The 23,498-nt window shown below is 40.4% G+C and overlaps 1 protein-coding gene across 1 annotated transcript; it reads left to right on the top strand.

Annotated features, from left to right (window-relative positions):
* Positions 1–311: 311 nt before the first annotated feature.
* UBE2D3 (ubiquitin conjugating enzyme E2 D3) lies at positions 312–23,356 on the top strand. Its single transcript, XM_039701993.1, has 7 exons — positions 312–934; positions 15,190–15,253; positions 15,339–15,370; positions 17,830–17,907; positions 18,740–18,845; positions 20,183–20,276; positions 21,845–23,356. The coding sequence occupies exons 1-7, from the start codon at positions 911–913 to the stop codon at positions 21,888–21,890; spliced, it is 444 nt and encodes a 147-aa protein (XP_039557927.1). The 5' UTR covers positions 312–910; the 3' UTR covers positions 21,891–23,356.
* The last annotated feature ends 142 nt before the right edge of the window (positions 23,357–23,498 follow it).

The following is a 23,498-nucleotide window of genomic DNA, read 5'->3' as shown; positions in this document are numbered from 1 at the left end:
CTCTTCCTGGGCGAGAGCGGAGCTTTAGCTTCGTCACCGCACCGCGGCGAACGCTGCCAACCCATCGCTGTGGGGCTGCCGCCTTGCTCCGTGCCCGGCCGCTCCCGGGCCGGCCGTGCCCGTGGCAGCGCCGCTCCCTCCCAGGCGCCAGGCCGGTCGAGCCCCGCTCCATCGGGGGCGCGGACGGGCGCTGACCCCTCCGCGGCGCTGACAGACAGCTGACGCGCGGAGGAACACCGCGCCGCCGCGTCAGCGGGCGGGCCTAGATCCGGCCGCTGCCGCCATTTCGCGGGCAGGCGGGGGCCCCCGAGCTCCGGAGCCGCCGCAACCCCCAAGAGCCGCGGGCAGGAAGAGCCGCACGGCGGTCCCGAGGCGGCGGCGCCCGCGGGCAGCCCCAGAACCTTCCTTCCCCTGCCCCGCCCGTTCGCCCTTGGCCCCGCCCCCGGCCCCGCCCCAGGAGCCGTTGGCGGCGGCGTGCCGGGCCCGGCCCCGCCTCCCTCCCTCCCGCGGCGTTCGGGCCTGGCCAGCGGCGGCAGCGCGGGGCTCTCTCGCCCTTCCTCTGTCGCTCTTCCCTGGGCGGGCGACGCCTCTCGGCTCTCCCGGCACTTCGCACCCTCTCCCGGCCGTGACGGGCGGCGGCGGGCGGAGCGCTCCCCCGGCAGCCTCACGGCCCCGCTGCCCGCAGGCAGGCAGGACTTCGGGCGGCCGGCCGGTCGGGCGCCCCCCCGGCTGTTTCCGGAGGAAGAAGAGCAGCTGCCCCCTCCCCCCTCTCCGCCTTCCTCCCCGTTCTCCTCCTCCTCCTCCTCCTCCTTCTCCTCCTCCTCCTCCTCCTCCTCCTCCCTCCCGGCCCCCCGAGCGGAGCGCGGAGTCACCGCGGCGCGTAGACGGGCCCGGCACTCGCACACACACAATGGCGCTGAAACGCATCAACAAGGTGAGTGAGCACCGCGGCTCCTCCTCCTCCGCCGTCCCCCCCTCCCCCTTCACCTCTTCGCCCTTCTTTTTATTGTTATTTTTTGGGTGTTTTTTCTTCCCCTTCCCCCATCGCCTTCCTCCCCCCTCCCCCCCTCGCCCCTAGAGGAGACGGGCGGGGGGGCAGAGGCGGAGGCTGAAGAGGCCGGGAAGCGGCGGCTCCTTCCGGCGGGGCAGCGGCCCGGCTGGGGCTGCGAGGCCGCTCTCTCCGGGCCTGAGTTCGGAGCTCGGCCCCGGCCTCTTCCTGAGGGCGGGGGCCGGGGGGGGGGGTTCGGAGAGAGGCAGCTCCCGGGGCCGCTCGGATGTCAGCACAGCCCGGGGTCGCTGCCGCTGCCCTTCCGCCGAAGCCGGCCCGGATGGCGCCGGCCCGTGTGTGCCGAGGGGTTTGGGCGCGATGGAGGCGCTGCCCGGGGCAGCAGCCGGGCCCCGCGGCCGGGTTCTCGCCTCTGCTGTGCAACTTCTCTCCCGCATTGTAAGATGGCGGCGGGTCCGCCTGGCCCGGGCGCTTTCCGGGATCCCTCGCGTTCCGCAATAACGCGGCACGGACACACGGAGCAGCCACCGCGGCGCTGCCCTCGCCCCGCAGTCGCCCCTCTCCGCCGCCCCGGGGCCCTCCGGACACCCGGGAATCCATCGCCCGTCCGGGAATAGCTTCCCCCCGTGCCCGGCGGGAGCGCGCTGCGCGCCGCCGCCTCCCCCCGTTGCACAATCGGAGCCGGGTGGAGCAACTTCGCGGCGGCTAACTCGGAAAAAATGCCGAGGTGATGAAAGTTTGTTGGTTTGGGGGTTTTTTTTTGTTTTCTTTATTTTTTTTCCTTTTTCTTCTTTTTTTAATTTTTTTTCTTTTTAATTTTTTTTTTTTTTTGTTTTCTTTATTTTTTTTCCTTTTTCTTCTTTTTTAAAATTTTTTTCTTTTTTATTTTTTTTTCGTGGCGGTGGTTGTTTTTTATTGAACCGCTCCCAGGGTAAGAAGGCTCCCGTGAAGTTGCCCCTAAGTAGGTTTGGGTTTTCTCGGCAGGTTTGAGAATTGCTGGGATGTAATGGCAAAACGCGATGGGGAGCGCAGCGGCGTAACCGGGAAGTCGCTGTTGGTCTGTGCTCCTTCTTAGGCGAGCTACGTGGAGCATTTACGTGTTTCAAGAGCTCTGAGGAGTTTCTTGGTCATCTCATAGCCTGCCAAGATGGCAGAACGTCAGTGTGTCCTGAAATCAGTGAATTTCAGTGCACAAAACACCTTTTGTAGACAGTGTGTAAACTTCATGCCGCCCGTTAGTCTCACTTTAATTTCACGCAGTGCCTGTGGTCATATTTTAGACAAAAAAAGCGTTTTTTATAATGTTTTTAGTGAATGGATAGTACTGTTATTCTCGAAAATTTTAAATCCATTCTGGGTAGCTAGCTGAATGGGTTGTCTGAATTATGGCTGTGCTCTGGCAAGAATTTCAAAACAATTCCTTTTGAATCTGCCATCAAAACTTGTTCCTAGTATTAGTGGATGATATCACTTGAGTTGAAACACAGCTAGGATACTCATCCTGGTATGCTTTGTCATCAGCTCATGCTTATGAAACACGTTCAGGTGCTGCAGGTACGAATTTATTGTCAAATGTAAACCAAGACAAACCCCCAGTTATGTAGTAATCTCGTGGTCAGAACCTGGAAACGATTCAGCGTGACTCTTGAACCAGTAAGTCATCTCTGACTTCAGCGTCTTGGCCTGTTGTGCACAGTCTTGTCTTGTACTGGTCCTTAGCTCTTTTCCGCTGTGTAAGTAGCAAAGTTCTTCCTTTATCCGGTGCAGGAGTTTAGGATTGGGAAGATACTTGGGTTAGGGTTCTTTCTTTTTGCCTTTTTTTTTGTATGTGTGTTTGTTGGGGTTTTTTTTACCAGTTTAATCACACCATACTACAAGATACACTTCTAAATCCACATGGAGTTTGTAGTTTTGATTTTTCTGTTTGCAAGCCTGGAAGGTGAACTTTATTTGTGAAATGAAACCAGTATTTGCACGTTGCTTTCTTTACTGGTTTCCAGTACAGATGTTTACAGGGGCTGATGCTGACAAAAAAACAGCAGGGGCAGTTCTGTAAAGAAATGGTTGTGAATGTAATTTTAATCCTGTCAACCAGTAAAGCCCGGAGAGAAGGTATTGTCACTGATAAGCTGGAATTCCCTGTCTTCCAATTGTAAGATCACAGATCAGACCTTGGAACTCTCTGCTTCCTTGTAGTGTGTCTTTGGCAATAGATGAGAACAGGCTAAAGAGAAACCAGGACCTCAGAACACTGTAATCACCATAGCTGATTTAGTTTGTGTTATTACTTGTCAGGACTAGAATTCATTGTCTCCTGCAGCAGATGACATCCTGAATGTACCAGTGAAGATATTTTCAGTCTGTTTGGTTGATTCCCTCTTTGTGGACTTGACGTATCAAGCAAAATAACATTCTTCATTATATTGAGTAAACTAGACTTTGAGTCTCTGTTAGTGTGTGTGTGTATCTTTAATTTGAAGTCTGCTACACATTCAGAATGCAACCACTCTTAAGACATAACTGGCAAATTCTACTTCTGATTTGAAAACGAAAGTAAATGAGTATTTATGTGTTGGGTTGTCTGCTTCTGGAACACCCTGTATAAAGCACTCCCCAAAGTGAAGTAGTTGCCAGGTACACAGCCAATCCCAGAAAGATTATTGTTATGCTGGAGTTTGTCATGGCATCAGTGCCATCTGCTCTGGGAGCAGCTTTGTTCAGTTGGCAAAACTCTGTCCTTGATATGGCTTGCTTTGCAGTTGTTTTATGATAACAAGTTCTTTTCCCATAAAATTGTGTGCTTTCTTTCCTGAGGATTAATTTTTTCCCTTTTTTCCCCTCCCAGAATTACTAAGAAGTTCACATTGATTTATGAGCATGTATCTAAATGCTTGGTGCATGCTGTGTCACATTGTCTTGGTCTGAAGTGTCAATGGTGCCTGCTAAAAACACATCCTGTAATTGCTGCAGCATGCTGGAGCTTCCGCTTCAAATGATGATGATGATCCAGTAGCAGGGAAGCATTTATGTAGGAGCAGGGAATCAGGAATGCATAAAATTTGGAAAACTTGAAGATGTTGCATCATTGGTACACATCCATTTTATCACTGCTGTACGCATCCATTAAAGTGAGGTAATGTAAGTGGCCTAAGTGATCTTGATAGGCTAAAAATAGAATTAATACAGGAGATGTATGCATGAAATGTCTTGTCTATATAATCCTTAAGAAAGCTTGTGCCTGCTGTGTTTTATGGCCATTTTATTAAGCACAGCACAAGCCAGCATCATTATATTGGAATAATTTATTAGAAAATCTTAAGTGGAGTTGGCATCCTGGAAGCTAAAGGCTGAAGGTGGCAAAACCATTTATTGCTATTTAAGTACAGATAGAAGGCTTCCATTGACACTGGTGGAGTGGAGACCAAATTAACTATTTTCCTCAGGCTATAGCCTCCAGCACTTTTCCTAGATGTATAATTAATTGCAACTTTAACCCCCCTTGTCCAGAGGCTCATAGTGAGAAATGCTGCTAACCCTGGAAATACAGTATTTTTCAGAGATGAGGTGTAATGTGCATCAGTGAGGACTGCACGGAAATCTGCATTAGTTTAACCGAAGTCGAAGAATTGGAAGGCCTGCTTATTACTTTATTTTTCTACTGCTACTTTTTTCTTTTGAACTTGGTTTGAATTAAAAAAACAATCTATAATAAAGCTGGTTGGAATTAAACTTTCTTCTCTGGATGAAACCCACAACACTTTTGCGGGCAGTCTTGGATTTTGTTTACTGGGCTTTCTCAAAGTTGAAGTTACATGATTGATCTTATGCTTTGAATGAACATGTAGAAATAAGTCTGGATTTGTGTGTTTAGGGGCTCAGAAAGTTAAGATTAGCCAGCTAATGAAATTCAGTTGATGTAAGCTTAGTTGAAATGCTTTAAACCTTTGTAAATGCTCCCTCTATGTATTGAATTACCTTTTTTACTGTAATTTCACTTAACTATTGTGAATATCCAGGGCTAGACTAAGGCCCTGCCTTGAGTGGGTAATTCAGCACAACTATCACACTCAGTGGTAAGAAGGTCACATTGAGCCAGAAGGCAGTGGTTGGTTTTTAAATCATGATACTGCAGTAATGGAGTTTGGGAGGCCCTAGTATTGAAGAACTCAAATGTTTTTTTAAGGTCAGAATAAAATATTTAGCATTAGATGAAAGCTGTCATCACTTAAATTCTGTTTAAGATTTAGCTTATCCAAAAAGAAGTGACAGTTCTGCTAATGAAATTAATATCATTAAAATGAAAATAATGTTTCTTAATTGGGTATGTTTGGTACTCTGTATTGAAGGCCAACATTTATTAATAAAGTATTGGATGTGTTTTAAGAACTGGTCATTTTTTTGTGAGAGAGGAAAACCAAGGCTTCCTTAGCTAGAAAGTTGGACTGCAATAACTTAAAGATTTCTCTTGTTAGTTGAACACAGTGCTTGTGAAACAAGTTCCCAGTCAGCATAGAACTTTAAATGTGTGCATTGGAGTGGGGACTGTTATCTCACTTAAGTGATTTACAGACCTTCAGAGATCAATATTCCATTAGATGGGTACTTCTGCTTACTTCAAAAAGAGTCCTCCAGTATACAAGGATTTAGGTGGGATAATGTATACAGAGTAAAAAGGGTAGCCAGCTCTTATGATCTTTATGATCATTTCAGCTTTTAGAGATCTGGTTTTGAAAATAAGCGTGCTTTTGCTGTTATTCCTAGTGTGGGTTTCTTCTACAGAAGGCCTGATGTGGAACTCTACAGAACAAGCTCCCTTTGACTTCCTGCCCAGTCTGTAACCAGTTCTGAGGCTTTTCTCTGAGCTCACAAATAATGGGTAAGGGAGTGGAGAAGGATGGAAACAGCTGTAAGCAGCAGCTGTTGGGTACTCAGCAGTGAACTGCCTCTTGCCAAAGGCTTCTCTCTATTCCTTGTGGAGCCCTGTTCCAGCCTGGTGTTATGCCCTCCCTACCCCTGGATGTCTTCTGTGCACCCACTGGATTGAACTGTTGGAGGAGAGAGAGGATGGACGTTCTTAACCTGCTCTGAGATGTCAAGTGACAGGTGGAGTGGGAAAGGGTTGAATTTTTGTGTCATTGATATCAGGGCATTGATACATCATTCCTGATAAATCTTTCTGTTGCAAATATGAAGGTTTTGCCAGTTTAACTGTCTGCCCTGTGCTCTTGTGTAGGTCCCTCCCCTGTGCATCAGAGCTGGCAGATGGGAGCTTTGGCCTTAGGTCTGATCTCTCAGAATAAGCTGACTTCTGTTGATGGTTTAAGGCTAGGATGCTGTAGCTTATATTGGAAGAGCTGAGTTACAAGCATCCCTTCCTGTGATTGATTCAATGTGGTAACCTGCCAGTAAAATATACATAAAAAAAAAAATTGAAGCAGCACTGTGAATGTGTGTCTGTGTGTATATATATATATATATATATATAACTGCAGTCAGTAGTGCATTTTTAAATGTGGTTGCTTTTTGCCAAGTTGGTCTTAAAGTCTTAAATTGTGTAGAGTTGCACATGGTTGACAAAGTTCTGTAAACTTTGGAATATAAATTTAATGTCTTAAACTGTAAATGAAAAATGCAGGAGATTAAAAAAAACCCAATGAAACCAGTTTCTCTTCACTGGTCTTCTGTAGGGCACAGATCTGATTAAATTTGGTAGTTGTGTTGGGGAAGCTTTGCAAAAAAAATAGTTAAAATTACATTCACAAGTTTAAATTGGTGTTTATGCCTTTAGCAACTCTTTCTAAAACACTTGGATGTAGACAAGGTTTAATACTGGAAAATAGAGCATTGCAGGATTCAGGACTGAAAGCTAAATAGATAGGGGGATTTTACCAACAGTAAACTTCAGTATTATATTTTTTGTGTAAAGGAAACCTTTGTTCTGAACATCATCCCTTTGAGATATGTGATACATTAGACATCTTCAAGATCTCCTGCAATTTTTTCCATTGTAATTGTGATAGGTTTTTATTATGGTCTTAAGAAAGCAAGATGAGAGGATTGTGGACTGCTTTGCAAATGTTACAGCCCAGTGGATAAAGGTGACCAACACTTAAACCTTTCCACAAGCATCTGGACACCAGAGTTGCCAGCTGAACTAAGTGCAGATGCTGAAGTGCTTTGGGTCTCTCTGATGCAGAAGGCAAGAAGATTGTATTAAATGTTCAGTTAACTTTATAGTGAGCTTTCTCTGTAACCTGGAGTTAGCTTGGCCAGGTGTTCATCACCTCTGTGAGCTCTTCTAAGTGTCTAATAAATATAAGTGCCCTGCTGAAAGGTAGTACTTATCAACCTTTGTTGGCCTATTTAAGTAGTAATGCCAAAAAAAAAATCTCTCAGATAAATGCAAAGTTTGTTTTTCCTTTTAGCCTTAGTTGTAATTTTTTCTTGCCTTGAATAATATAGGAGGATCTCCTGAAGTGCTGTTTGCCACATGAGCAAGATGCCCTTTTACTCCCCTACTTCAGGATTCAGTCTGCTCAGAAAGATGCTTCAAAACATTTTTTTTAAAGAAAAAACTTCCCTCATTTATTTTTTAAGAATCTTGTGTACATCACTATTCTCTAGATAGCTGAGGTGGAACTCAACTGTAAGAGCAGTTGTACTCCAGCTAGTTTTGTGTTTTGTTTTGGTAGTGGTTGGTTCAGCTGTCTTGGTGAGTTGATTTTGTGTGTAACTGTACCTAGTCCTATAGACAGGCCCTTAGAATGATGATGAAGGGTAGTTTCAGAAATAGCATAATGTGATAGAGTGTACAGTGTAGCTAAGGCAGTGAATGATGATGAAGGGTAGTTTCAGAAATAGCATAATGTGATAGAGTAATTGTACAGTGTAGCTAAGGCAGTATGGTCAATCCCATATAGTTGTGTCCATAGACTGCATCCCTGTGGTATATTGTAATAACTTTCACACATATCTTTGTATTCGTACAAAATATGGACCCGTGAAAGTCAAGACAGTTTTTTAAAAGGAGAGCTGATTTTCAGAGTTGGTTAGGTTAATTAATAAATTTCAGAATACTATATCAAGCTACTGCTAAACAGTGAATTCCCCATGCTGATTACAGACATGGTATTACTTGTTAGAACACTAATTTGATAACTCTGTTACACCATCCTCATTTTTTTTTAGTACATGGATAATTGTTGTAGCTTTTCAGAAAGTGTAGACCGACTGATGCTGTGCCCCATTGAGGCCACTTGTCATTTCTACAAAAACTTGTCCTGCACACTGCCAGTCTCCAAAGCTGTTGTTTGTGTAGTTTTGGCAGACTCTGGGACTCTTCTGTCACAGGGAGTGTTGGGTGTACAGGTGCCACTTCTGGTTATGTGTCTAATGCTGCTCTAAGTTACTGTGCCCTCAACAAGCTGAAGGGCAGCATGTTGGGAGGCTCTTGCATAATGCTGCCAAACTCCAGCATCTAAGGAATATTAAGCCAGCATTTGTGTGAAAATGTCTAGCACAATGCCTGAATAGCATTTCTGAGAGGTAGCCATCAGGACAGAGTGCCTTACTTCGAGTATAAACTTCTTTCCACCTGCATCAATTTACATTTGTCTGTACTGAATTTCACTTGTCCCTTTGTTTCCCAGTCCTTCTGTTTCACTTAGCAAGGTGTGTCTTGGTGTTTCGTGTGTGGCCTTTGTTTATACCAGTCACCCTCTTCTTTGAGGGCTGCACTGTAGTCTTGGGTTACAGAACCAAAGATTACTGTGGTTCTTGCAGGAAAAAACTCCCAGGGGAAAAGCCATGCTAAGTTTTAGTGCCTGTCTGATATTCAGAAGCTTGAAAATGGCAGAATTAAAATACCCAACTGGCACTGAATGACTTAGTAGTTAACCAGTGCTTCACTTCACACTTGCCTCTTCAGTGTACTTTAGCCAATGTGTACAGTCCTCATTCTCCACTGAGCATAGGAGTGTTTTAATAAGCTCTGCTGTTTTCAGGGTATGGTAATTGTTATAATACCTCAGAATTTTTGTGTTAAGCAGTCAGATTTTCTTCATCTTGAGTAAGACAGCTTCTGTGGTTTTGGTTATTTTAGGGGAAACAAATTGTACTTTTGGGTTCAAAGCACAGCTACAGGTGTGTAGTGGCCACCTTTTTTAAAAGTTTGCTCTGAAAGCCTTTAGGGAGTGACCAGGAAAGCAAAGTCTGTAACTGATTCCTTTTGCACTTGGATCTGTCCAACTACTCTGCAAAACATTGGAATAAATAGAGAGCCATTTTAGTTGCAGTAACTCTGAAATTTCCCAAAAAGCATTACCTGCATTGTACTCCTTCCAGATTCCAGAACAGATGAGAACAGCTGTAGACAATACTCTCATTCACAAAGGACTTGTGTACTGAAAGGTAGGTTCTTTGAAGAGATAGTAGGTAGTCACCTGAGTAGTTTATATCACACTCCAAGTACACCGAGTGATTTAATTACAGTGGCACAGCAGTCTGGCATTTCCTTCCTTAAATGTGAGGCTTAAAACATGAATATTTCAATGTTTGTCTTTTATCATACCACGATGGTGTTACTGCTAGACACTGTACAAACAATACGTGAGGTGTAGGCTGAAAAATCCAGTACTGAGGACTGAAGGGAGAACCATGAAAAATAGAAGCAGAATAACCAAAATAGGGGAGAATTACAACTGTTACATTGCTAGCTGTGTTTTGGGTTTCTTAAAAACCTTTCTATGCTCATTGTCCTTGCTGTTTTTTCTGACTGCTTTTCATGTGTTTTCTCTGCATAGTTGTCCTTTTTTAATCAAGAGGAAGCTACGTCTTTCTGTATCTTGCACTGCCATTACACGTTGCTTTTATCTATTTATTTTTCGCCAAAAGGCCAGCTTGTTTGGAGCAGATAATTTTCTGTTGGTTACATTTGTTTTGTGATGTCTATTATGCCATTTCTTACTCAGCTTAGAAATCCACATTCAGTGTCCTTACAAACTGTTATTTTCTGCTTCCAGGTGTAATTAATTTCCATGCTGAAACGAATGTTTCAAATGCAGGTGTGTGGGATGAGGCAGCAGTTCTTTGCTGCTTGACACTTCTTAATCTTCAAACAGGCTTAAATGTTCTTCCCCTCCCTTTATAGCTGCTTCCAATCCTTCCTTCTTTTTTAAAGCTGTTTTCAGCTGTGAGCTAATGAGTAAGACTAATGCAGTGATGAATTTTTGGTTGCCTAGAGTTTGAAATATCCTGTTTGACACATCATTAGACAAGTAGTCAAGTTAATGAATGTTGTTTTTTTGATTGGCTTAAGTGTTCGTTTTTCTCTTTGTCCTTTTTTGGTCGGATTGGGTTTCTTTGGGTTGGGGGGTGGGGTTTTTTGTGTGTGTGTGCATCGTGGGTTGTTGTTTGGGTTTTTTGTGTTGTGGTTTGTTGATTTATTTTTTCTTAACTTCTGATTTAACTGCATATCACCTTTCATGTCCTTCAAGTTATTTACTTGAAATTTAAGGCAAACCTCTCTAAATCAGCCCCTCTATGCTTTCTTGAGTACAAACCAGAAAGCTGCAGTATGTAATTTTAACAAATACCCATGTCATGAACCAATATTAAATGTAACTGTGAATTAAGGCCTGTGGAGGACAATCTTCAGTCATTCTGGTTGGAGTGATCTTCTGTCACTGTATTTAAGTCAGCTGTTACTATCATTAAAAGGAAGGCCTGGCTGTTTCCAGCTTAAACTAAAAAAATGCAGTAGTGCCACAGGGAGTATGGAATCTGACAAATGGGAAGAAACTGGTGCAGATGCTGCATTATTTGGTACCTTGCAAGAAGGCAGCTCGGTAGGCACGAGGCTATCATCTCTAACAGAATTTTCTGGGACCTGAAAACTTCTGTTTTCTTGTTCATGCATATTTAGTTGAGATATCCTTTGTCAGCCTTTAAAGTTTCTTCATTCTTGATATGGCTTCTGTAATCTTTTAAATAGCTGGTAGAGGGGAGTTGTTAGAAGGATTTTTTTAGCAGCTTTTCTGTCAAGAAAAGAAAGATCTTCTGGTTTTATTATAGGATCATAGTCCTGCATTTGCTTTCACATGTCAAAGTTTTGAACCCTCACTTGAAGCATAAGCCACATTTTCTATGTTAGTTGTGATCATATTGCTGCAAAAAAAAGCAGGTTGGTTAGCTTTTTTATTAGCATTTTTTTTCTTTAAAATACCGGTTTGTGTTTTTTGTTAGCTCTCTGATAAATGTATAGTGAAAGAGAAGGGAGGAGATAAAAAATGGGGCTGTTTCACCAGTGAAACTGAATCTTGCTAGCAACTTAATGTGAAACTGGCAGAGAACAACGTGCTGAATTTGTGTTAGAGCAGATGTGTCTGTTGCAGTGATGGGTACTGTTGTTTTATTTCTGTTGATCCCTGGTTTCCAAAACTTGCAGAATTGTGCATGTATTGCTCCTTGTCTGTGTTACAATGCTGTTGTCCTCTAGCAGTAGCATTGGTGCTTACTCTTTTAACAGTGTTCTAGTCTGTAAAATGCTGAGTGACTAATCATCCTTGTGGAGAGGTAGGAACTATCACACTTCATATTTGGAAACTGGGACACAGAAACGGTGACATGCTGGAGCTGCACCGGAAACCTCTGGCAGTGACAGAGGCTGCTGGTCACGGTTGTAATTCAAGACTAATCCTTTCCGATAGGTGCATGGCGTGACACTCCTCACCACATTTGGGTTATTCTTTCTGTGTAGTCTTTCTCATTTGCTGCTTGGGAGTTTGGTTTTGGTTTTTCTTTAAAGTCACCTCTAAAGTGAAAAACTGTAACAACCGATTCCAGGAAAATGTGGGTTCTATTTTGAGGATTTTAAAGAAAATTTGGGATGTAGCTTAATGCCTCTTGAGAAGGGGAAAGCACTACTGTAACCATGTTAACAAAAAGAAGCAAAGTTGGAGAAGTAGGTATGGTAGAAGGAATAGGAGAATCAGAAAGCTCTTATATGTAAAAATATTAGATTCAGTATTTATTTGTTATAGAATCGTTACTCTTGATTGCTAAGCTGAGAAAGAAAGTAGGTTTGTATTTATATTGCTGAGTGGGAAGCTTTAAAAAAAAAACCCCTTCCTTTCCTTGAACAAAATGCTTCAGCTGCACTCCAGATCACACAGCCCACGTGCCTCTGCTTGTTCAATTTCCAGTTATTCCAGTTTGCCCGTTGTGTTCAGTAGAGTTGTAGCTTTCAGAAGGAGGTGCTTTTTAAAGTTACTCGGAACTTTCCACTCCCTTGTTGTAAAAAGCCTCCCCTTTTTATGTAGATGAGAAGTGTCACTCAACAGAGAGATGAAGTAGGTCTGATGTTACTGTGAACCAGGGTTTGCTTCATGTTTGCCCAAGTTGTTCCACAGCCCTTTGTGCTCGGCTGAAGCAAACAGCTTTGTACAGACTTCTCTGAGCACAGTGCCCTGAGAAGCAAATGAGAGTGTGTGCCACCTCAGCTTTTTCTCCCCAGATTCAGTGGGTGAACAACTTGCTCTGTGGGTGAAATGCCAACTGGTATATCATTTGTTCCCAGAATTATCTGTATATTGAACTGCTTTGATTAGCACACTTAGGGTGGTTTGTTTTTTTTTTTACTGAGGTGTTTTAGACTGGACAAAACTTTAGTCCTTTTGTTAATGAAGGTCACTGCTACCTTGTTATCTTGAGCAGTTCAAGTAGTTAAAAGGAGTATAGACATAAATTTTGAAATGATTGGAGCCTGGAATATTGAAACTCATTTGTTTCAGCTTTTGAATTTTTTTTAGTATTACCAAAGGGTTTTTGCACAAATGTGTCACTGGAACTTACTAAATTTAATTTATGTCTTACATCTGCAATTACTTTTCCTGGTTGAATTATTGATGTTGAATTACTAATTTTCCTGCTGTGGTAAAGTACCTATTTTTATCTTGAGTGCTGAATTATTGTTTCTCTGAAGATAGTAGTACCTTTTGAAGACCTCTCTAGTCTAATGCATATATCTGACAGTCCACTTTATGCTAATCTTTTCTCATCCTTGTCTTCATGCTACTCAATTTTATAATTTTCATAAGTGGCATGAAGAGTCTTCATAGTTCTTAGTCCCTGTGAGAGTTTAAAAAAAAACCCTTGAGGATGTAAATGTACTTCTACTGTTAAATCCAGTAATAACTGTACAACTGCATTAAAATAATAACATTTTTGTCTTTCTGCTTATTCTGTTGCTACAGCTTACTTCAAGGGATATGATATGTTTTTTCCTCTCAGATTTTGGAAATGATTGATCATTCTTAGAACTGGAAAATACATTTTTATGAGAAATAAGCCTGATTAACAAAACCTCCTGTATTTGATAAACATTAAAAAAATGCCCTGAAAATTTAAAAAAACCCTTTGTGTCAGATGCTTCTTCTACATTTATTGTTTGCCTTTACATGGATAACATAAATCTAAGTTAGCAGATTTTTCTGGAGGATAATGAACAACATACGCACCTAAGAAGTGATATTAAATGGCAGAAAGAAATCTGTCATCAGGCCCCCCAGTAATATTTGGAGAGTGTAGCAAAATGCATTCTAAATTCATGTACTGTGATGATCTGGAAAGAGCTGTTTCCCACACTTCTGCAAACAGCAGCAGTGAAATGAGCTGTGCTATTATTAACTTCATTGTGCCGTTGCTTATCAAAACTGATACGGTTTCATTTTGTAAAACAGTCTGGTGCCAGTGCAAAATGGAAATAATATTAACTGGAAAATTCATCAGAATTAACATGTGCAGGGAGGGCAAACTTGGGGATTAAATTTTCTTGGTATTTGGAGGGAAGGGGATTGCCGTGGCCTTTGAGTGATGTGGTTTTGTTGTTTGGTGGGGGATGGTTGGTTGTGATTGAGGGTTTTTTTAGTGTCTCGACTTGCACATGCTGAAGTGGTGTTATTCTTTCTGTGTTTGCAGGAGCTATCATCTTACCAAGAACAAGGTGTTTTATGTTACAAGAAACATAAGTTGGGGTTTTTTTTCCTTATTTTGTGTTGGCTTATACTTAGTAAATTTTATGGAGTGCAGAATTTGTGAAACTTAAAGGGTGTCCATTAGGATCTTCCCAGGCAAGAGTTAGCTGTCTGGTCCAAATATGCATAGGTATGCCTGGCTTCCTGAAATGTCTGACAAAGTTCTTGGTTGAATGGCTTGTATAGACTTCCAGGAGAAAAAAAAACAAACAACTTGTGTGGAACTGTTAATGTATGAAAGAGGGACTGAATATTTTGCGTTTTTTCAAGACTTCTAGATAACTTGAGAAGTGCAGATTTATCTATAGAAGCTCTTGAAGCCCTTTTTGGAGTCAAGGGAGAGCAGGGGAGAAAGAAGGTGGCTGTAACATGCTTTAACTGGAAGTGTAAATTTAATTTAAGACACTGTCCAAACAAATGACGTGTAGAGCATTACAACAATTTAATGGAGAGCTTCTTTGCTTTCTCACAGCAATATTGTTACTGCACAAGGAATCCTCCATCTGAAATGTCTGTTTCCATTCCTCTGTAGTGGGGGAAGGAGAGAACTGTTTCTGCAGTTCAGTAATTTTTAATTTTAAAGGCATAATTGTCTTAAATGCAAAGTTTAAAATAAAAAATACAGATATTTTGCCTCATTACAGCACTTGTGAGCCTCTTGAATTTTCCTGTCTGTTTTGATCTTGGTGAGGTAGATCCCTGATGCAGATAGTGGATAAAGTGAAACCAAGTTTCTGTGGGTTTTCTTCTTGCTGTTCTTAGTTCTAATGTCAGATGTTACATACAGAGTGCTTCCTGTTTCATGAAGACTCATCAACAGGTTTCTCTCCTTCCACTTCAGGCTTCTCTAGACTGAGTCCTTGTAAATCTCAATCAAAAAGTGATTAAACTTTGCCAGCTTAAGGCTGTGTCCTTCTTCCTTCAGCTGGAATGTTTTCACAGTGGTGACATATGTATTTGGAAAGGCATAGTCATTGTAGTCATTGGTGGCTTTGGTGCTCCTTTGTTATAAACATTTTTGATACTGATATAGTTGTTCTTAGTTTTGTTAATTGCACATTCTCCTGTGTTTGTATATGGAAAAACTGTTTTAAGGGTTTTGCTAGGCCTGAAGTGAAAATTACTATTTTGTTTGTTTTTGTTTTCTTAAAGGAACTTAGTGACTTAGCCCGTGATCCTCCAGCACAGTGTTCAGCAGGTCCCGTTGGAGATGACAGTAAGTGACTTCAAGTTTTATGTTTTTTTCTGCTGACTCAAAGCATATCATGCCTAGATAATAATGCGGAGTTTTTCTTTTGTAGTGTTTCATTGGCAAGCCACAATTATGGGACCTGTAAGTATTCTGATTCTTGTGATGTAATATTAAATGAGTAGTTCCTACTGAGGAGAAAACTGGGATTTTTGGTTTACTTTTGTTAGCTTCTCTTATCTGGCTGAAGTTCTAGAGGTCTTCATTACAGTAAAGGAAAATGAGTGAGGAGAAAAAACCCATCAGTTATTTTGTTGTTGTGGTGTTTTTATGAGGACGTGTATTTCAGCTGAAATAATCTCTAGAGCAATGTTAGCTATTATTACTAAATATCTAGAAACTTTGTTTGCATTTAACTTTTTCTAAAGTTTTAATCTAGCATGAACTTTGTAGTAGGACCTGGTACTGCTGTCAGGAATTAGTTGGGATGTTTTTGTGTGGATCTTAGAAGGGAATCCATATTTGGTTTGGTGTAATGCTGAGATCTTGAATAGAAGAAAAGAAAGAATAGAAAAGGGAATAATCACTGAAATGTGAGGTTTCAGTTATGACTGGAGAAAAAAAAGTCAGTGTTGAATATTCAGTAAGCATCTGAAACCTGAGGGACTTTTTCCTCATTAAGGAAGCCAAATGTTTGCTTTTGTTGAAAGCAACCTGGAAGCAGTTCATATCTGGAGTTTTCTGGTTACCTGTATTTAGAAGACAAAACCTGTAACTTGTGAAGACAAGCCTTTGGTGAGGCTACAAAGTAGGCATTAAATATCAGTGATGCTGAATTACCCTGGCTGTATTTATAGCTACAAGTGTGTTAATAGGAAGTGGCTGTTAGAGGTTCGCTGGGCTGAAAAATGTCTCTTCATCCCAAAGTACCTGCTCATCATTGATTGTAACTAGGTACCTCAAAAAGATGGAATTGTTCAATAGCTATAGTCATACTTAAATGGCAAGGAGTGCTGTGCACTACACTGGATATGATGATTCTATGTGGCTGGTGTCTGCATGGTCATGAGGTATTAAGCACTGGTTGAATTTAAATGGGGATTATTATTTTTAGTTTTCCCTTGTGGTTTAATAATGTACAGCTCCTTTTTTCCCCATGTGGTTTTCATGGTGTCAGAAGGTCTGCGTTCCTGTTTCCAGATTGGGCAGTATCCTGACAGAAGTGTGTCAGTGTAGTGTTAGTAGTTCTAGTGCTGCTGAGGTGCTGCCTTTAATAACAGAGAGGGATTGTAGAACCAGTCATCTGGTCTTCACCTCTGCCATAGGATATTGTGATTTTCCTGGACAGGTGTATGAGAGTGTGTTTTGGTTTAACACATTTTAAAGAGAAGTTTCTGTAATTGATAAAATGTATCCCCAGAATATGTCCAGCGAAAGGGTTGGTATTTTTTGGCTCCGTAAGGCCTCATATGATACGTACTGACCAAATAGAAGAAGTTACATCTTGATCACTAGATTTCATCAGAGTAAGGATAGGGTATAATCTACATGTTGAGGGTTTGAGTCCCCTGTCTTGGTGGTCCAGATTTTCATTCTTTGGTATTTAAGTTATACATAGTTGTTTCCTTACATTGGTGAAATGTTTTTACAATTAAGATGAGAATTCAATTTACAAATAATGCAGAAGTGTACTGTGTATTCCTCAAATTCATTTTCCCTAGCCCTGAGTCCAGAATTAACAACAAAGTATTCTTCAGGTTAAACAATGAAGCTGTTTGCTCTATTTCAGAAATGTACTTGTAATTCTGAGTTAAAAACCTTCTGCTTCTTTCTTCTTGTAACTACTAACTTATACAATCCCTATTTAGTCACTCCAGTTTTTTCTTCTTACTATAATCTTTTTTGCTTCCACATGTTGCTTTACTGCTTAAAGTTGACACCTGAATGGATTATCCTAGTAATTCTTTCCTTGGAGCAGGGAAATGTGAAATACTCTCTCATAGTAGATTACAGTGTATTTCTAACACAGAATGAGAGGGAAAATTCACTTGAATGATGATTATTCTTGTGTCTTTTTGGTTGTGCTGGTAGGATGGGTGAGACTTTTGTTGGGGTCTTTTTGGGTTGTTTTTACAAGGAACAGGCGTCTAGCTGTGTACTCATAGGTTTTCCTGCAGAGCTGAAACTAAGGACAGAATTTAGGAGAGAATGAAAGTCCACGGCCACTCTAAACTTGGGTGGTCACAACAAATAAGCTCAAAACACAGAACTGGAGTTTTTTTAATCTGATGGGACCCCCACTCTGTTAACATTATTTCTTGGAGCTATCTTAGAAGCATTTGAACGCTTCTGCCCTGAGTGGATTGTCAGAGCTGCTGGGTTTTATGATGCATTAGCTTGGAGAGAGCCACACAGGAAGTGATGCATATATGTTCTGTATTAGTTAGCTTGGGAAGCAAGAATTGGATTTTAATTATGTCTCACTTGTATTGGTGGGTTAAACATTTTGCTTTAAACAAATTTCCATTTATTTAAAAACAAGATCTTCAATGATATTTAGTTCTAAAGATGATAATAGGGGAATTATTTGTTTGCTTTGACAGAACGACAGTCCATATCAGGGTGGTGTATTCTTCTTGACAATTCACTTTCCCACAGACTACCCATTCAAACCACCTAAGGTAAGTATTGTTGTGTCATTTGTGAAATTAGTGCTTTTTAAAGAACTGAGTACAGGACAGAAATTGCCAGCCTCTGTATTGTAGTATTATCAAGTTCTCACTACTTTTCAGGCATTCTTACCATCTATTAGATGTGTGGATCCCATTCTGACTACCACAGGAATTGGGTGTGTTAGCATATTCTTTATGAGCAAATCCAGATGTGCAAATTCCAAATGTCTTAAAATATTTGGGTTCATTTCTGTTTTTCTGAATTGATAGGAAAACTTCATTAGCTTTGGTTACTATAATAGAATTCTGGCTGAGGGGACTGTCAAATATTAGTGTAGCTGTTTGGATTGTAGGAATGTGATGCTGTGGACAGGGATTTACTTGCTGAGTGCCTGAAATCAAGTGAAGGGGTTATTTGTTAAGAGTTTGGCAGTAATTGCAAAATACGCTCTTTTTTGGTAGCTTTATCAGCCACTAGCTTTGTCTTCCAATTTTCAGTCAATATGAAGGCCTACACTTGGAGTCACCCAGTGTTGGAAATTCCTTAGCTCTGTGACAGCAGTGTTACTGTGGTTTAGGCACTGCTGTTGGGTGTCTTCATCAAAGGCAGCTGGGATTAAAACACTCATACTTGCCCTCTCTCTGTTGGAAATAGTGCCTGGTAGTGGGAGACTCAGCTTGTGGCTTGGGTGCATTTCCCTGAATTTGATGCAGTTTAACTGCTTAATCCTTTTCTTTTAGAGTAAATAAATGGAATTGACTGATAGCTTGACTGAGCAAAACGGATGCAGTTATTGTCACAGACCCAAATGCACTCTTCATTTTATGTTTTTTGTTGCAGGTTGCATTTACAACAAGAATCTATCATCCAAATATTAACAGTAATGGCAGCATTTGTCTTGATATTCTACGATCACAGTGGTCTCCTGCTTTAACTATTTCTAAAGGTAACTTTTGTGAAGGAAAAATTTTTCCATCTTGTGCTGAATACTGTGTCTTTAGCTTTGATTAAGTTCTTACCCATCTCTTTGATTTTCCCTTAACTTGCCTTCCTTCTTCAAGCTTATGTTTTGCCAGTTTGATGATACTGCATTTTAATGGATTTTTTTTTTTCTAACACTTTCTCATATGTGGCTGTTTAAGGCCTTGCCTGGCCATTTACTTGCTTCAGTATTCCTAGCAGAGTTTACCAGCTCGGGCCCAGAGGAATTTGCTGGTATTTGGATTGAACTAGGCCTGTGTTGGGGTGTTCAAGCTAAAGCTAAGAAACTGCTTGTTTGGAGCTGCCCATGTAAATACACATGCATATTAAATAAAATATTAATTTCAAGTCAGTTTTTAATATTGAAATTTGCATAATTTTTCATCCTGCCCAGAGTTACATGCATAGTTCTATTAGCATATGTGTGGTAGATTAATAAATCTCTTATTGATACATACTGCTTTCTACCACGGTGCACTGGCATTGCATTGGATTACTTAATGAACTAAGTTTACTGATCCTACTTCATGATAAATTGATGTTGTGTTGCAAGAGAAGATCTGTGGCTTTCCTTATTTTACTATGTAGATAATAGATAACTCTCAAATATTTTCATGATGATCTAATTGTTTTGCCTCAAAGCCACTGGTCACTGTGGCTTCAAAGATCCCTCAAAGTGCCCTTTTGTCTATAGAACTTGTAGTTCCTGTCTGTCCAAACAGTCAGTTTGTTATTTGAATGTGGATTCCCTACATTTTAGTGCTTCACTGTTTTCTTCTAAAGTTTCTCTGAGAGTAGAAGATGAAGTCCTTATAGTTGCCTACAACAATTACTGAGTTTTTACAACATATGTGTAGTTTTATCAGTGCAGACCAGGATATTCTTGTCTTATGTACAACAAATACAGAATTCAGTCTGATTTAAAAACTAAAAACATAAATTTGAGGATTTTCTACTTCTAGTGATAAGAACCATGGATATGCTGTTCATCAGAGTACATAATGTGCTTTTGTTGGCTGCTATGTTACATCATAGTGCTGGGGACAGCAGTGCTTTTCTCATGTGTGTACTGACAGCTGTGAGTATTGGGAAATGGGAAGCAAATAGTTCTTACAAACCTTTAAGTTAGTCTGGGCTTTTTACTTAAGAATGAGTTATGAATTTATATTGGCTGTTTATCTGGAAAGCACTTTCTAGGTTCTGTCCTGTGACAACATTGTGCTAATGTAAAGATCAGTGCTCCATTGTTTCTGAGGTTGCCATTCCTCTTTCGCTATTGAGATTGCTTTTTCTTTTTTACAGTTCTCTTATCCATTTGTTCACTGTTATGTGATCCAAATCCAGATGACCCACTAGTGCCAGAGATTGCACGTATCTATAAAACAGACAGAGACAAGTAAGTAGAGAATTGTGCAAGACTGGTATTTTAACAGACTGTAAGAGTTCATTGTCAGACAGCAGTTGTGTTCAGTGAGCTTTTTGTGAAGATCTGAGATGGAGAAAACTTGTGTGTCAAAGAAGTGAGTAGCGCATAATTTAAAAACAAAGGAGCTTAGCATCTTTGAAGTTTATGGGTGAAAGAGACTTATCTTTTTCTCACATGCGTGGAAGTATTTTACAGTATATATATATATTGCCTTTGCTTACCATGCATAAATCTAGTTAGAACTTCATGAGGAAAAGACAGCTTTTTGTTGTTTTCATGTCTTCGTTCGGCAGCAGCCTGGCCTTAAATTTTGGTTCTTCCCTTGAAAATGGGCAGCAGAACTTTCCTCCCCATCTGTGTTGCAGCAGCTTTATTTTCCTTAGGTATCTTTAACATTTTGCACAGATAGAATTATATGAAGCGGATTTTGGGGGTTTTATATATATTAATGCTAAATATATTTATCCAATTAGGTACAATAGGTTAGCAAGAGAGTGGACAGAGAAATACGCTATGCTGTAGGGTAAGACTATTTGCAAATTATGGTGCATTTAACAAAATGGAAATTTGTCAGCACTTGGGTGCTGCATGCTCTAAGGCACTGGATTAACTAACAGATAATGGATGCACCAGTTACTGAACGTGGAAATTTAACAGCTTGATCTGTGGTTAGTGTGTAATGTATTGGCTAGTCACTATTTCTCACAGATACTACTCTTGCATGGTCAAAAAGTTAGTATGAAGTAATTACTGAGTTCTGAGCCACGTTTGTCAGTTTGTTCTGGTAAGTATTTCACCCAGATTTTGTCAGAATTTGGTTCAAAGTGATGCCCTGTAGCAAGACCTCATATATAGACATGAGTGAATTCAGACAATCCAAATTTCAATTATCTTTAATCAGCAGTGTCTGTGTCTTCCACATAAAAACTTGGAAATGTATGGGAATTAAGTTCTGCTTGTTATTAACTTCTTACTGACAAGCATGGAGTTAAGTGTTAACTAATTGTCATCTCAGTTCCTGTGGAAGTAGTGTACTTTAAATAGTCTTAAAATTTTGAACAGTATATTTGTGTGAAAAGAATATTCAGTGTAATGAAATGCTTAGTGTTGTTTTTCTTTAAAATTGGAAATGTGACATTTTGTATCCAGTGACATTATTAACCAAATAATCTTTACTTATGGCATGGGATACATAGTGTAATCTTAACCTAAGAACAGTATTCAAAATAAATACTTGCCTTATTTATTCCAACCCAGATAGTCTCTGTTTCTTCTCTTTCAGTCATTTTTTTCGTAACAGACTTCTAGCAAATTTGCTTGTCTTGACTTTAAGGCTTTTCCTAAAAACTAGAGAATATCCTAATTGGTGTAGGGAGGGAATTGTTCTGTTTTTTGAGTTCAAGTATGTCTTGGTGCAGAAAGAGACTTCTCACAGTGTAAAGAGAACAGAGATGGGAATAAAATAATTTAATCATAAACTGTTTGGGAAATTGTTATTTTCATGCTGATGCTAATTCAATTCCTGGTTTTGTCTGCAGGTACAACAGAATATCTCGGGAATGGACTCAGAAGTATGCCATGTGATGCTACCTTAAAGTCAGAATAACCTGCATTATAGCTGGAATAAACTTTAAATTACTGTTCCTTTTTTGATTTTCTTATCCGGCTGCTCCCCTATCAGACCTCATCTTTTTTATTTTTTTGTTTACCTCCTTCCATTCATGCACATGCTCATCTGAGAAGACTTTAGTTCTTCCAGCTTTGGACAATAACTGCTTTTAGAATCTGTAAAGTAGTTACACAAGAACAATTGCCCAAGATTCAGAATTTTTTTTAATGGAGCATGTGTATTATGTGGCCAATGTCTTCATTCTAACTTGGTTATGAGATTAAAAACTAAATAAACATTCCTCACTGCTCTAACAGATATGAAGATACCACCAGAAGGGGGGAGGGGAGATGGATGTTCAGTTTTCTCCCATCAAAGATGTAACATTGCTGTAGCAACATCCATCTTGTTCCAAACCTTCCAGTGTTAGAGAACTGAGGTTTTATTATATATTTTTGCTCATAACTGATGTGTCTGGAGAATTGGTACTGAATCTATAGCATCAGCAGAACAGAAAATGTGATGTATCTTATGCATGTCAATAAAGGAATGACCAGTTCTTGTTTTACAGAGAATGGAAATTGGAAGTCAAACATCCCTTGTATTCCAGAATAGGGTTTAAGAACATTTTTGTAATTCATTTAAATTTTGTTAGGAGGCTTGGAGCTATTAGTTAATCTGTCTTCCAAAACACTGTTTAATATAGCACTGAATAAATGATGCAAGTTGTCAATGGATGAGTGATCAACTAATAGCTCTACTAGTAATTGATTTATTTTCTTCAATAAAGTTGCATAAACCAATGAGTTAGCTGCCTGGATTAATCAATATGGGAAACAAAATCTTTTGTAAAAGCAAAGCTGGTTTTTGTATATACTGTTGGCATTTGCCTCGTTGTTTAACATCAAATAATGATGTAAAGTTCAATAGAGTGACTCTTCTGCCATTTTCAGTTCTAATGCTCAGTCTGTTGCAGGTTGGCACATTGCTCGGCCTGGTGGATGCAGAATTAATAAGCTAACATAGTTGTGTAGCCGTAGTAGGGGGCTGCACTTGGTGCTGGGAGCCCAGCGTTCAAGGATGGACTTGGGACCCAGCAGATCTGAAGTGGTGTATTGTGGAGATACTTCCTGATGCACCTGTGTTTGCTGACTGAGAACCTTTTTCTTCAACTTGTACACTTGACAACTGAAAGATCTTAACGTGGGGGTAATGATGAGGCAAAAAAATTATAAAATAAAGTACTGTTTTGATGTGGGAATTGTCATGAGGCTGTGTTGAAGTGACTTTACTATGTGGGATGTTCGTTACCATTGAAAAGGACTTGTTCAGCCATGCTGCCATTTACATTGATGACTATTTTAATGCAACAGACACTTTCTTCATGTCAGGTGACTAAACGTGAATAAAGACTCATTGCTATTGGATTTTTGTTCTACAAGAAACATTGTCTTGTGCCATTAGTTTATCTTTCAGCAACAAGGGCATTATGAAACATCCAACTCTTTCCTCCCCTCTTCCTTCATATTTTTCCTTGTTTAATTTTTTTTGGTCTCCATTCTTAACATCCATAGCTTCATTTT

This window comes from Passer montanus, unplaced genomic scaffold, assembly GCF_014805655.1.
Source record: "Passer montanus isolate IOZ18808 unplaced genomic scaffold, ASM1480565v1 scaffold151, whole genome shotgun sequence".
NCBI classification, from domain to species: Eukaryota; Metazoa; Chordata; class Aves; order Passeriformes; family Passeridae; genus Passer; species Passer montanus.
Note: the sequence above shows the minus strand (reverse complement) of the source record. Positions and strands in the feature narration are given on the sequence as shown.